A 16,030-nucleotide genomic window follows, 5' to 3' on the forward strand; every position below is an offset into this window, starting at 1 on the left:
AAGTAAACACACATCACCATTTACTAGTATTTCCATTCACTGACACTGTAATTTTGACTTGGGGATATTATCAATGTATAATTGTCAGTATTTGACAGCCACAGACATTAATATTTTAGGCAAAAAATTGGGTAATGGGGGGGGGAAGGGTAATTCATTTAAAGTTTCACAAAATCACCGGAGACAAAATAAGAATATTTCTTTGTACCTCAAAACTTCTAGCCTGTGTTTCAGATTCAGACCTCTCCAGCTTATGTTCCTCACCTGTGAATAAGGCTTGATAGTAGTTACTGATCATCTAACAAAGATTTTGAAAAGATCAACTAAATATCTACCGCCACTAGTATTACTACTGGTGCCAAAGAAATTAGTGCAAAGTAATTTTATAGGCAGTTTTCAACTCAAAGCTCAGTGCAATCTTAGTGCATGTAGCAACTTTTGATGACTCCAGATGCTATTTAAGGGTTAATGAGGAATAATACAAGAAGTAGAATACTGACATTAACAGGGTCAAATTCATGATAGGACAGACGTAAGATTAACACTTAGCAGGCTGCTAAGAGAGAATGCATGCTGCTCCAAGAATTATCAGCAGTTTAGATTTATCAAAGCACACTTAGCATTACAAAAGATGCTCCATAAGCAAAATACCCTAAACTCAATTTCAGTATCAGAAGGGAATGCAAGAGCCACTGCTAAATGACTTCACAGCAAAGGCCAGAATAATCAGAAAGCCACTATCCACCTGACTGAATTCATATGAGGATTATCATACAAAAAGAAAAAAAAACCTCTCTTCACAGTATGCTTTAAAACAAAAGTAAAAAACACCAAACCAAAAAATCAACCCACAAGCCCCCCTAGATCTTAGAGCTAATCACGGCATTCAAGAATCAGGGGCTAGGAAAGAACAAAAAGCCCCAAACAGTAACAGGCTAAACTTGGGCATCTCTCTTCCAGGAAAACATGAACTAGGACAGCAGACTGAAAAGTGCATTGTCTTGCAGAGCTGTAGAATTATACTTCCTGCATATTTACTGCAAACACGAGCTTAGATTTTATTCATCACTGTGTACCCAAAAGGTTACAGAACTGCTGACTCAACAATCTTTTCAGTACTAGCCTGTTGGTCAAACAAAACTCAACATGAGAAAATACTGACACTTGGGTGTGAGATTCCATCATTAATTACGGATAGCTGTATTCTATCAAACAAAACAAGTTTTCATTAGCTCCAAATAAATAGGGCAAGATTCTTGTAATTATTTTAGGGGAATTAACTACTTGAGAGCTGCTGAATTTCAACTACATATGTAACTCCTTCAGTCTTTCTTTGCAATTTTCCTGAGCTGCTGAAAGCTTTTAGGAATAACTATCAAAGATACTTAAGGAAATAGTTGCCCCTTCTATGTAAAGAAAGGGCACATGTTGTAAGAAATAAGCCTGGTATAAGGCTGAGGAAAAAATTCTACTACCCAAAACTTGACTACTAACAAAACAGGATTTTAAAGTACAAGACAAGGTGATTTGTCCAACTTATTGCAACAGCCATAACTTATCCCACTAGAAAATTAAATCAAGGTAACAAAAAGAAGACAGATGGACAAAAAAACCCAAACAAACCCACAAACAAAGAAACAAAAAAACCCCCCAAAATAAAAAAACTCACCTAAATCACCTATATGTGCAAAAATTATTATTTATACCACATTTGAGGAAAAACTTTTCCACAGTAACAATGAAAAGACTGTTAGACTAACCTAGTTTGGGAAGTAGAACAGATTATCTTGGGAGGCTACGGAATCTCTGCTGGAGGTTTTGAACACATCAGAACATCTATTCTAACAATCTCAGTGACACCCCGACAAAGAAAGTTCCCTCCAAGACCTACTTCTGTTAACTTTACGGTGGTGGTGGTGGGAAATCTTTCCCCTCCATTCTGTGCCTCTGGAAGAAAAAAAACAATCAACTTCCAATAGTCAGGCTACAGATTTTTTATTACTATGAAAGTTACAATGAAATTATTATGAAAAATGTGATTTTAATAGTCATGACTTGACTGAAAAAAAATTATGTTTTTTTCTCCAGGAGAGGGCAGTGTATCACTAGCAACTACCCAACAAGCATCAAAACTGAGTTTTCATTGCGAGACAGATAAATACATGTATTTAACATCAAATTATCTCTAACAGGATCTTATCTTTCTGAATTATACAGCTTGTATATAAAAGTCAACTGCTGTGGAGTGATGCTGGTGAAGTTTCAGTTCCTACTAAGCAGGGAAACATGGAAAAAAGGTAAGTATCACTGACACCAATAATGATCTTTGAGTTGGATGTCAAATCCATAATGACAAAGAGAGATCAAAGTCACCTGTATGGGCATACTCCTTCCCTCCTAAACAAAATACATTCCGTCTGAGAATCCCACCTCCTGTGATGCTGTTTGTCCTTGCTGCAGTTGCAAAAAGGGGTGGGGAAAAAAATAAATTAAAAGCTACAGATTCAGAAATAACCTTCTGATCATTTGGTGCCTTAGTGTCAGGCATTCCTCCAAGTTCAGATACTTAATGTATAATGCTGTCAGACAATGCTGGAACCCAACAAACTTTCTGCTCACAAGTCACAACTCGCATCCCAACAGGCAAGTCTCCACAGGAGAGTGATACGCAGCAGCTCATTAACAGGTATATGCTGTTGCTGGCAACTGTTCCAGTAGGGCAGGGATCTCTCTAATATATTTCCAGGTCTAAAAAAGGTTCCTTGCAATGAAACGTCAACATCATCAGGAAGAAGTCTTTCCCAAACTATGACTACTTGTCATGCTGACACAGATTTTTTTCTAAACTTTCCCAAACATACATACCCACATACAAACTTCTTTTTTTATAGCACCCTTACCATGTTACCTTCTTGGCACAGCCATTAGAATGATGAGAGAAACGCCCACTACTGCATAGCGATTGGCATCCACAATATTATGAATTTGTGCAATTAACTATACAAACTGTATCAATAAACCTCATCACCTGATAACAGTTCCCTAAAGTTGAATTAAACTCACAAAATACTCTCTTATCTTGCAAAGATACAGGTGATGACCAAGACATTGGAATGTCGTCAGAATTTTATTTTCAGTTGCAACTCACAAAAGCCACCATAAATGACAATAATGTCTATGCCAGTTTGCTTTCTAACAAAATCAAGGAGGAGTAAAACTAGGGAAATAATGAACAGTATGGGGCTGAGACAAACAAGAATCCTTCAGTAGAACTTCGTAAGGGAATAATGTTTTTCTGCAGCTGTAACCTCCTTAGACCAGTGACAGTTTTTTCAAGTCTGAATCTAAATATAAACGTCCTTCATGACCATGCTGAGCAGACAATCAGTCATAACTTTTGTAATTTTTCCCCTAATGGATTAAAATACAACTCCAAAACCGCAGGCCATAATAATACTCATCAACTCATCACTGGTAAGTATTTCTTTAATTATTAGCATTATTTCCATGGGAAATGCTCAAAAGGTTTCCACGAAAGGAGGAGAAAACCCTGGTTTTCTTTCTTTCCACCCTGATACAGCCTTAATGACTACAGCACAGACTTCTATTAAAAGATCCTAAAGTATTTATAGTGAATAGGAATGGGACAGAAAGCTATCTTTAGTTCACACGAATTTGATCAAAACGTCTCACAAGAACTTCCCTGACACACTCAAAGCTGCCAGCACTTGATCCTTTCTCCCCTGCAGGAGTCTGTTCTGTGGATGTGCAGACTCAGGGTGTGGGAAGGACCTGCTGAGACTACCAATGGATCTATTATTTGGCTCATGAAACTTGTAAAAAATCTCACAGAATGTACAACGTGCTATTGTGTCTGTAAATCTCTTTCATGGCTTCGTTAGCAGCCTGACTCAAAGCAGTCTGGCCTGTTTTCTCTTCTACCATAAAAGGGTTTTTGAAAGAGCCATTTAACTGTGACCATGGTTTCAGCACCACTGTGAAGACAAAGGAAGGGTTGAAGCCATATGGACACTTCAGTACTCAGACTCCAGCACATCAGTACTTTTTTTTTTTTCTTAGAGCTTGCTTTTGCATAATTAGCTCTCTTTATATAGTGAATGAACTAATACGCCAATATTCAAAACACAGGAAACTGCCATTTGTGAGCTATAGTTTAGATTCAAGTATTAGAAATGACAGTTCATCTATACAGGGCATTCTCTTAATAAAACAAACACCTTCAGAGGATTAATTTTATAACCAGTGCTTTCTGTGTTGCATCTTGAACAGAATAAAACAGGAGGAAAAAACCTCATTTTGCCTTTCTGCTGTCCAGAGGATTTTTAAATACAAGGAATTATTTAGATAACTTTCAGTCACCAGATTCCAGCAAGGAAAGGTTTGTATAAAAAGCAAATTGATATAGTCAGCTTCTAAGTTTATCATCGGTGTCTCTGCCCTATACAACAACGCCTGCTAGTAGTCACTACTGCCACAATAAATGCTATGATATTCCTTTCACTGTGAATCTAGCTAGTTTAAAACTAGCTGCTTCTCTTGGAGTTGAAGGAGGTGAGGTATGCCTGAGCAGCCTGATAAAGTGAAGCAGTTATGAGGATGGCAAATATTTGATCATATTGAATCTTTCAAAACAGCGAGCTACAATTAGCATATCAGGGAGCCGCAAGAGTGGGGCTGCTCCCTGAGAGAAGGTGATCTGGGAGCACAGGGTGAGCAATGCACTCACCAACAAGGTTCGGTCCCACGGCACCAAGACACAAGCACGCCGAGCAGGGTAATGACACCAACAGGTCCTACCACAGTCCAGTGAGCCTCGGGCAAGGCAGGGTAACAGGCCAGGTCCAAGGTCCACCCAGGGCTCCCCACACAGCACTTCAGAACAGGGCTAGGGGCAGGCACACCTAAGACACAGCTCGGGCAGTGTCTGAAGGCCCCAGCCTGAGCTTAAACGGAGCTCTTAGTGGGTGTGGGTGGAGGTCCCAAGAGAGGCTGGTCAGGACACTTAAGGCCAAGTAGTGCCCTCAGGGCCCTGACACAGTACACTCTGCTTGGGACCGTAACTCTTGGGTAGGCAGCAGCCAGACTACCCTAATACGGTGCTATGTACTACTTTCAAGATAATGCAATTTTTTGTAAGGCAAATTAATCCAAAGTCTCTCCTCTCTTTACAGTCTGACCAGCAAGATGAGAGAAACAAGAATGAATATCAAGACTCTGTGCACAATTATCTTGTTCTAGTGTTAGTTTTTATGTACTCTTGATACATCGTGCATGCTTAATATTCAAGTTTATGTATGTTTTCAGTCAATCAATACTTCTCTGCCTAGAGACAATACTAACTACATTTTCCTGTCCATTGGAAATATTCTGTCTCTCAGAACTTTGGTATCTGAATCAGCAAAATAGGATTCCTAAAAGTACTCGTGTTCTCCCTCTTCTCTTACTATCTCTTCTTCATTTAAAGGTATTTTTTCACCACTTAAGCAATATCTGTCATAGTCTACCCAACTGGCACCAACCCTGCTTGCTCAAACTAAATATGCACACATTATATGTCAGACTTGTGCAACTGGCAATGCTGGTACCAGTATAGTGAGCTGCTACAGAAATCTATTCTTTCAGCTTTGTAAATTGAGTATGTCAGCGTTCTGCAGTTTATACCTGACTTAACACTGCCAACATAATTTATTCAAGGAGTTAGAAAATTTATTAACATTAATATAATAGTTACCATAAGGTAAGTTATATAAGACAATGAACACATACTTGCTGAAGCTTATGCCAACAAAGGGGATTCTAAGATCCTGTTGTAATGAATTCGGGCACATTTTTTACAGTCAAACCGATCAAGAAATTCTTGATGAGAGTTCTCCTTTATTCGGCATTACTGATAATTTTTTTTGTATAAGAATACATTTCTGGAATCAGTTTTGTTAGTAATCTGGACTTTTACCGCCAAAAAATGTTGGGGGAGGCTATATTTATTAGAAAGCAATTTCTGTGTATTTTTCAAAGTTGTAGTTTAAGATTTCTTGTCAAGAATTCCTGTTATAATACCACTGAACTGGGGACCAAACTCACAGTTCAGTAAAGGTAGGGATACAGACAGGAAAAACTGAAAGAGGAAGGAGAAAAGAAGGGGATGGTAACCCTTGTATTCTCCTTCCTAAGTCTCTTTTCCCCAGGCCTTCCTCCCCAACATCAAAGTTTTAATAACTAAGCTTAGCACCACTGCTATTGACAAGAGTCCAAGACAAGCTTCTACTAGAAAAGTTGAAAAGATCAGAAACCACATTTATAATATAAAACTTGCTGCAACAAGACAAGACACACATATTGATGAATTGGCACATGAAACGTCTCCTTTCTACTTGGCCATATTATTAAAACTGTACAACATACTCTGTACAGCATAGTGCAAGATACACAGTAAATTAAATAGAGCAATTAACATGTCCACCACTTTGTTGCCGTTGGCATCCCCTCTTCTTACAGTACTCTTCAGAAGGCTCCTGGCTTTCTCCATCTCTGCTATTTTACCATATCCAAGCTTTAGGCTGGGATTGAGGCCAGGGACCCTGCAACACTGAGCTAACTGTTTAGAGCAGAATTCCAGCAGCAGTCCTCAGAGTCCTTTGGCAGCCCCTTTTCCATGGACCTTCGCGTTTTGCTCTTCCCCTTCTCTTCTTCCAAACCACAATTGCTACCTTCACCCCAATCCTAGGTAGAGAGTCCAGCAGAGGACCTTCCTTTCAGGCAAATTAATTCTCAGCATTTTGGCAGTCCCCTCTCAACACTGCATTACACTCTCCTAGTTTACTTCTTCAATCAGCCTGAACCCTAACCTGGGCACCTCTCCATTTCCCTCAACTATGAACACCCACAGAGGGAATTCTAGCATCAGTGTCTTCCTCACCTGAACTGTAACCTGAAGCAGAAATTCAGGTGTCTGAGAAATTCAGGCTGCCTGCATGAATAGCTACACAAATATCCTACATTCATGGATAACTTATGTTTATCAGACGCCTCTCAGAAGATTACGGTCTTCTGAAAGACAGGAAACATAGCCCAACAATTAAAGCAGCCCATTGTTGAGAGACACGGCATAGAAGCCAGGTTCTTTCAATGTTCTGAGAAATGCTATTCGCTTAAATGAAACGTGTTGAAAAGTACTAATTCAGAGGAAATTACTGCATTGCAAGAGACCCTCGGTACAGAATCACATCCCTAAAGTTTCTTCCAAAGTTTTACATTGCAAATCCAGGACTGACTTTTGGATAAAATTTATGAATGCTCCAGAGTATTTTTTATTTACTCTAACAAAACACACATTTGTATATTTTTTCAGCACTCCGGTCTTACACAAAAGGAAAGCAGAACGTACAATTTTGCCAGGATTCCAGTTAGTTTTCAGGCCAGAAATTCATTTTTAACTGTAATGTTAGTAAGTATATTGCTAAATCTGACATTTCTATGATCTTTTCAGATGTGTTCCTTTACTTCCCCAGAAATCCATAAGCAAGAAATATGGATTCTTTCAATCTGTTAACAAAGGCAAGATCATAGGTAGTCACCATGTAACTGACAAGAGGCCCAAATATGAAAATGTGACCTAGCCCCAAAGCACAATGCCCACAAGTATTTCACTGAGGCATACAGAAAACAGTCAGACATATATAATTAGTTTTTCTCTAGCAGAAGATAGAAGCACTATTTAACTGCAAATGACTGTAAATGCTCTGGCAGTAATGGTTACATACCCAGTAAAATATTTTGAGGGTAGGAAATGGTACCTTACCTTAACATATTCCAAAGCAGGATCCAGAATATTCTGATCTCTGGACGAAAATGGAGCAAGGAGGGAGGAAGAAAGGACACAAAAACAAAAAGTCAAATGGTGAGTCCAAATATAATCTCACACTGAAGAGATGCATTCACATAAGCAATAGGCTATTAGGTCATGGTAAAATCCTTATTAAAAGCTGTGTGTTAGAGCTAGATGGCCTATGCTATCTAACTTTTAACAAACATATAAATCACTAATTTCTTACAGAAGGTCAGGTAGTGAAGCCACTAGTAATTAATTTGGGAAATAAAATTAATTATAGAGTTTTAAGCAAAGCAAAACCAATCTTGACATTTCAACAGATGTCTGAAAATACCACCTAAAACATTTGAAATAAATTTGAGAGCTCTCCCAATGGCTTCCAAATTTATTTCTTTGCTTGTATGTTTTCCCGTTTAAGCTACTCTTACTGATAGCATTGAGAGGACATTGCTAACACAAGAAAATAGAAAGTAAAACATTCACTTGTTATATAAACAAAGCAAAGAATTCATAGATTTGCAATAGTAGAATGTTTTATTTTACATTTGGAAAAATAAACATGGTTCTTGTACTCTTTTAAAAAGCTCTCAAAATTATAAAAATTTCAACATTACAGTTATCTGAAAGCCAGATAATCAAGTCATTGCCCTATTTTAGAAAGAAAAGATCTCTTTGCAGGTCTTCTATACATACAGATGGCAAAGGGCACAGAAGCCTAAGTGAAGAGCCTTGTGATCAGTTACAGCTCCTTCCAAAACAATAATTAAAAATAAACATATATTTTCAAAGGTTTTTGTATATTTGTTTTTGGTTGAGAACTAGCAGGCTAACACAGTTTGCAGCACACGATTGGATGCTTTCTACAGAACTTGCGATGACATATTAGAAAAAGAATCCTCTTTGCTGAAAGTTGTTATGATGATGTAACACCAGAAACCTAATAAACAGCTTCAGGAATTGGATTACACTGGAATCAACCAACCCAGAATACAGTCTCTGAACTCCCTGTGTTGTTTTGAACATAACTGGATATCACCTGAAACTAAGTTATTATTTTATACTCAGTTTTTAGTCTGGTTCCCTAACAATTTTTAATCCAGAATACCTACAGAGGCAAAACAGAGCCCTCCCACTTCTTAGCGCTGCCCATAAGTGACGATACTGAGCTGCTCAGGCTGTGTCATGCCTTACTGCTTCACATTATCCCAATATTCATCAAGGGCCAAGTTCCATTCCCAGCTTAGTTTAAAAAATAACAACAATGCTGCCAAATTCAATGGATATGGAATTTGGACCATTTGAAACTCTTTCGTAGGCAGTATACAAAAAAGGGGCAGCTTGGTAACAGTATGCACATGAAATACATACAAGCATATCAGAAAAAAATGGGTGAAGCACAGAGAAAAAAGAAAAAGGAAGTTTCTAAACAGGAAAAAGGTCTCCTTTCTCAACACTTTACAGTTTGACTGGGGAAAAAAAATCCCTTTCTTAATCAGTTCAGTGAAGTCATTAAGCATGGCTGAACTCTTCTCATATTCAAATGATCTGTGGGAAGTTGTGCCAGTACCAAATGCTTCTGAAAAACCGTGCAGTTTAGTTCTTTGCTTGCCCGTGGAATCTTTCCAGACAAAGGGTCTACCAGCACTGTATATGCAACACAGTCCAAAAGAACGAACCTGAGCAATAAGGCTAACAACTGTTTTGCTTGCCTACTTCGCCAGTGAGAACATTTTGTTACAGTCTGCATTTACAAACTCCACTCCTGCAGACTAGCCTTGCTACAGACTCTGCTGTTCCCACTGTCAGGTACAAGACAAAAGGTCTTTAGGACAGACCAAGCCAAAGCAAAATTAAAGAGGTATAAAAGCTTTAAGACAAAACAGTCTGATTACTGCTATGTAAAGCAGGAAAACCAGAGGACGGGGGGAAAAGTGACCTACATTTCCTTCATCATCCACATGACAAAAGTGGTTTGAAAATTTTGGCTTTACAAAATGCGTGGTGTAACAAATCTCTTCACAAGTACTATAATAGTTAACCTGGTAGGGAGCTGCATGACAAAATGTAGGAAACCCTGAAATTCGCCACAAGCGCAGGTTATACATAAAGATTTATGTTGTAGCCCCATTCACCTCAAATACCTTTCTCCTACCAGATCGACCCCTCCTGCCCTATCTTCCTTTACTGCCTAAGTCTTCATCTTTGAGCAAATTTTTTGAAGTTATTTCCAAGGAATGGTAACTGCTGTATAGTAACTAACAGTAAAGATTAACTACTGCATTTTCCTGTCGTTTGATTCCTCCATAATACTGCCACATTATATGCAGAAAAACAGATTAAGGAGGTAGCCCAAATAACTAGGAACTATCCAAATAACTAAATCACAAAACTAACTCATGATGATGATGTGCTCTTTTATGCCGTATGCTTCCAGCAAAGGAAATCTATAATATCAGGAATCTAAGAATACAAAGCATTTATTTTCCTCTCCATTTTCTCTCTCAAAGAATTAAAATAAAAATGGTGAACCCATAATCTCACTTCTTGTATTAGATGATCCACAGAAAAAAATTAATACTTTCAGGTAACTTCCAGATCAGATGAAAAGGACTTGCAGACTCTGCCATCTCTCAAAACAATTCAACTGAAGGTTTGCTGCAGTAATATTAAGCTCTTAATCTTTCATCAGATTTTATTACATTCAAGTAATGTTAACGTTTATCTTCATATTAAGTTTGACTTTACAGTTGTGTTCATTTGCATCTGTTTACCTACGATACGTATGTATTAGAGTCTGCACATAAGTCAACCATTGCTGTGTTAACTGTGGGTTCACAGATCAGGTTTTAGTATGCTTTTTGGCTTCTCAGTAGTCAGATAAGCCCTACTTCAGTTCAGAAAAAACCCACATTTAATGCAGAAAGATATCACCTGGAATAGGGAAGTTTTCAGAACACCTCAAGCTAAGGGTAAGGGCTGCAGTAGGATACACAGTATTGATTTCATGCTCTTTTAAAGTTCTATCACAGAAAAGAATTTAAGGGATGCAAACATACTCCCACATCCATTTGGAGTATTCCCATTGCTGCCAGACTATCACCTCATTTCATGACAAAACAAAATCCCCTTCCAGCATTTCTTTGTTTATCGGGGTGGGACGACACACGACACGCCTGACTTGATACATGTAATTAAGCCATTCTCCATAGTGTAAAGCCCTCTGTTGACCCTCCTCCACAGGCATAAGGTCTGTGTGGAAACTGTAGTAGCATAAACATTCCTCCAGTAATAATTCATCACTAAAAGAAAGCAGTTAGTCATCACAATCTATCTTCTTAACCTTCACCATCCTGAGGCTGTCTTAGCCAGAAGCACATTCTTTCTAGAGCATCCCTACTGACATCTGACAACACTTTCCTCTCTGCTGGCTGATCTTGCAGACTTGTAACCCTTTAATCTCTCCCTACTAGTCCTTGGAAATTATTTCAATTTCTTTTCAGTCCAGCTACAAGATTCTTATTAGAATTATGGGCTTTTTTAATGTATGTGTTTCTTACTGATATTGCCAAGAAAATACACAGAGCTTCAAAGTCAGGCATGGAGCTCCAGCAACCCCACAAAAAGATAACAGAAAAAGTGGAGCTGCTCCTTTGCTTCCCGTCTTCTTCCCCCAAAATAAAACCTGTTGCAACAACAAAGAGATTGGTGTCATACTGGTCGGAAGTGACTGTCTATGAGCAAGTACTGACACCTTTGAACCCTGGGAGAACCAACATAACCTCAGAAAACAGGGATTAGCATTACGTGTAGACTCCTTCAAGATACAGCTAAAGCTGACTGAGATGACAAAAGGGAACAGAAATCAGATGTTACTGGATGCTATTCTTCCACTTCCCAACATTCTAAATGTCAGCGAAATGGCCAAATGTGTGGGAAGAATTAAAAAAAATGCCTTTTGAAGTTGTCAACCTGTACTTCCGGTATGACAAACTAAATACTACCAAACTGCCAACTTCAAATCCTGCATTGACTTGAAGACAATGAGCAACCAAATATGAAAATCCAATAAAGAAAACACTGAAGTCTGAGTAACTAGTCACTCATAAAAATATTTGATAAAATTATTATGTACCTATAATCAATGCTACAACTGAAAAGCCGAATCCTGAAGTTCAACCACAACAAAAATTATTTGGTTCAATGGGTGCAGAACAGCCAGAATCTCAGTAACTCACTGTCAGTCTTTTTTTTTTTTCCAGACTCCGAGGTTTGTGCAAAAGCTCTCTATAGGACTGCTTCAATAAAGAACCTTTAGGCAGATATCCTGGAATCTTTAGCTGTTGATTCTATGAAAAACTCCATCTTTCTGCTAACAATTGTACGTTACCTCCTCTCATCATTGATGCCGTAAAAGAATCCTGCAACATACAGACCTTGACAGACTAAGTCATAATAAGCATCTGCTTTCTCCAGGCCTCTGGCGTCTTCACAGACATATCACTCACAATTATAAATTAGTTGTGATAACTGTAACAAAATTTCAGCATAGACACAAGAGTATTATCAGAGATGCCCAAATTCTCACCATCATTCAACTATCATACAGATATTCTTACAGCGATGGGAGCTGCTGACTGGCCCTGAAGCAGCTTTGCGCTACTCCACACGTTTATAAATGTACTTGTGGGAAAAACATTAGGACCCATTGCCAGTACTTGATGTATGAAAGTATGTTTGTTTATTTATTTTGAAGTGACCTTTGTTGGGGACATTTTCAAAAGCATCTCCTTTCTACTATGTTGAAAGAGTGATCCTGAGAAGAACAATGTTCTCAATAGTGCCAACACCAAATCAGAGTGAAGACAACACAAGCTCAAAGGGAGGCCAAGAAACTGAAAATGTACCAAGCTGCATGGCTGCTTACACAGAGAGAACGGCTATAAAGAGACCAGATGGGATCAAATGCCTTCCTCAATTTGTGTCTTTGAAATCTCTCCATCTATGTAGATTAATGAAATACACTACTACTAAAGTATGAAGGTGCAAGTTTGAGCATGCTAGACATACTGTGTTTAGGTATATGTACTGCAGACTGATGTTATTTGTACTGTAAACTGGAGTAAAAGACCCAGTGATTTTATCCGCCAGCAGCTCCTGCTTCACACGCACACTCCTACTACATTCCTAAGGCCATTCCACCCTTCTGTCTACAGCTGCACAACACCATGGACATGACTCATTCAAACACCAGTGGAAACAAGTGCAAACTGCCATGACTAACTGTGTAATGACCTGCAGTTCACACAAGAACAGTAGAGATTCTTCAGTAATTAAAACTCAAGAAACGATACAATGTACTTTTCTCCAAATTAAATGAAATCTCAACTCATTTGTATTTGTTCAGAATGCCCCTACACAGATGTTTCAGCCATTTACTTTTACCACTTCAATATACTGCATCTTCCCACTTGCTCCATTTTTAACTATCACAGGAGGAAATCTACCCCATTTTTCTAAAGTTTCCAAATCAATTCCTACTTCTGCACCATGTACAGTACTGGTCTTTACAACCCGTTCAAAAGCTCAGACTAGGCACCCGCATTCTTTTTCCTTTCTTTTCATTAACATTTTGGACTCCCAGAGCCAAAACTCTATTCTTCAAAGCCCTTCTTAAATCTTCTCTTCCCAAGACTGTTACAATGTTGTGAAAATAGTGGTTGGGCAGCAAGACTATTGCTTACCCAAAACGTCTGCTGTTTGTACAAACTTCTCTACAGATGTGCCACTGTCTGTCAACTTATACCTTCAGCTGGCAACTCTGTACAGCCAGTGCTTTAGTTGCCGCGGTTATTATATATATATATATAAAATATATATTTTATATATAATAACTTAACCTTGCAAAATGAATATGCACGTTCCCCAAAAACTGACAAATACTCAGTAGAATCACAGAATACATCAATTCATTTGAAATTCATGTAAATCTAGGAGTGGTTTATTGACAAAGCACGATTGTCACTTGGCTGATGCATCTTTCAGGGATGTCTATTTGGACTGAAGCATAGGAAAGTTAATTCTTTGCCTTAATACTGAAAAAGACGATGGTGGGAGGAAGAACTGTCCTCCCTGTCTATTCCCTTAAACCCAATTTGAGAAGCTCATTACATCAAACGCCTCTCTACACTGGATATGCAAGTGAGCATTAGAAATATATCCTCCTATGTGATATTTAACTACACTGAAGATAATCTACTCAATTTCACTGGCTTCCTCCTAACTAACAGCAATTTATAACCCTGTATTACAGTCGGTCACTCAGCTCCCCTCCCCACCTCCCATCATGAAAATAAGACTGTATTTTGACAAGTTTGCATTGGTGAGTTCCAACAAGCTCCGAACGCAACTCTGAGAACATGCAACCTTAGCACATAAAAGTGGCAAAAAGTGGGCGTAGAAGAACCGTTCCTTTACTGAGGCTGTTTAGCAAATGTCAGGGATACTTGATTTTAATTTCACACGTCTGTATGTTTCTGTGCTAAGTGAACTGGCTTCTGCAGTAGTAGCTGAAATGCTTCAAATGCTGAAGTGTCAAATTATTTTCTTGCCAGAACAGACGTGAAAAATCCACTTTTTTTCAGCTACGGAACAGAAAGACCGAAAATACCTTTAAGAACAACAAATTGTGAAGTGTAACAAAGCAGTTCTAAGGTATTAAGAAAGATAACAAGGGTATGGAAGAAGAGAAGGTGTGAAGAACTGACTGCAGCTTCTATAATACTTTCAGAAGCCAGCAGGTATCTCACAACCTATCATAAAAATACGTATCGGACTGCAGCATAGGAGAAATTGCAATGCAGGATATCTTTTGCTAACAAACACACACTTCTTGCTGAAAGGAAGAAGTGCAGCTACAAATGGTAGTGCACCCAAAAGGCGACAGTTTAACAGGTGCCTGGCAGTATATATATAGTTGGTAAAACTTGTGATAGAGAAATGGTCTATCATAATCTAAATATATAAGGGCTGTTGTCCTAGTACAATATTGTCATAACCTCTTCTATTTACTGTGTTTTTAAAAAGAAGGCCTCTAAAATGGTCACTGTCCTGATTAAGAACAGCGTTTACTAGAAGCAAACACCTAAGTGCAGGTGAGAAAAAGGGTATTTTAAAATTGTAGTTGCCTTTTTGCTACATGCTTTCTACCTGTCTTCATTCAGGGACTGAAAACAGTCACTTTCACATTTATCTGCAGGATTTTTGGTGATTAGCCGTAGGTACCAACATACTGCTGTTATGCCCTACAGTAGTCATGGAAAGTGGATCTTTATTTAAAGCATAAAAGGGGCAGAAAGGAAAATAAATAGCCACATGTGGACAGGGGGCAAGCTGAGGAAGCAATGCAGTACGTGGTACAAGTGAATAGGGCTCTCCAGAATCTTTACAAAATAGACCAAAAACCAGCAGAGCCAAGAGAGGAGCTTTGGGTGTGATGGAAGGAGTAATTCAAGAAACTTTCCGCTACATACATTGTCCTCTGCCCAAATAAAAAATGGCCTGAAAAGACAGAGGTTTTCAGGATTTTTTTTTTAAATAACTTAACACTCATTTTGGTTGGGCTTTGAGGAATTTGGGCCCAAGTTTACCTAGCAAGTAATTCATTAACAATAAGGTCCAGATCCCACAATTAATTTCAAACAATGATACAGCTGTGTCAACCCCATATAGTACTGGGGTTTAATTAATCTCTGATACTGCAGAGATGGTCTCTCTTTTTGAGGCATTTTGTCCCGTTCCCCTCATCTCCCTCCCCCAAGATCCCACATGGGCAGGTTTCTGTTAATTGCTGCTTGTAGCCAAAGTAGCAAGAAGTGAAGCTTTGCAGATCTCTGTCGAGCAAGCAAAGACAGCAGATGTGAGCATCAAATAGGAACAAAGGGATGAAATGTTGAGTAGAACTTCTACAACAAAAGAACCTGACCCCAGTAATGGACAGAGGGGCTGGAAAGGCAGACAAGCCAAAACAGAAATGACCCCCAAAAGTTAAAGGATAAGAGGATTTGATATTGAACGTAAGCAGAGAATGTTAGCTATTCTCTGCTTGTACAACAGAGCGTTCCTTTCACCACAAACATTTACCACTTTAGTGGGTAGCTCTGCTCCACCTCTGAGACGGCAAGA

General features: G+C 38.6%; 1 protein-coding gene across 2 annotated transcripts in view; it reads right to left on the minus strand.

Moving 5' to 3' along the window:
* BCAR3 (BCAR3 adaptor protein, NSP family member) overlaps window positions 1-16,030 on the minus strand; it is a 75,267-nt gene that overhangs the window by 29,378 nt on the left and 29,859 nt on the right. For both annotated transcript variants that reach the window (XM_064455523.1, XM_064455522.1), the window contains exon 3: window positions 7,820-7,859. In XM_064455523.1, the coding sequence (XP_064311593.1) occupies window positions 7,820-7,859 (40 nt within the window). The remainder of the gene's footprint in view (window positions 1-7,819; window positions 7,860-16,030) is intronic.

Source organism: Phalacrocorax carbo, chromosome 6 (assembly GCF_963921805.1).
Source record: "Phalacrocorax carbo chromosome 6, bPhaCar2.1, whole genome shotgun sequence".
In the NCBI taxonomy this organism is placed as follows: domain Eukaryota; kingdom Metazoa; phylum Chordata; class Aves; order Suliformes; family Phalacrocoracidae; genus Phalacrocorax; species Phalacrocorax carbo.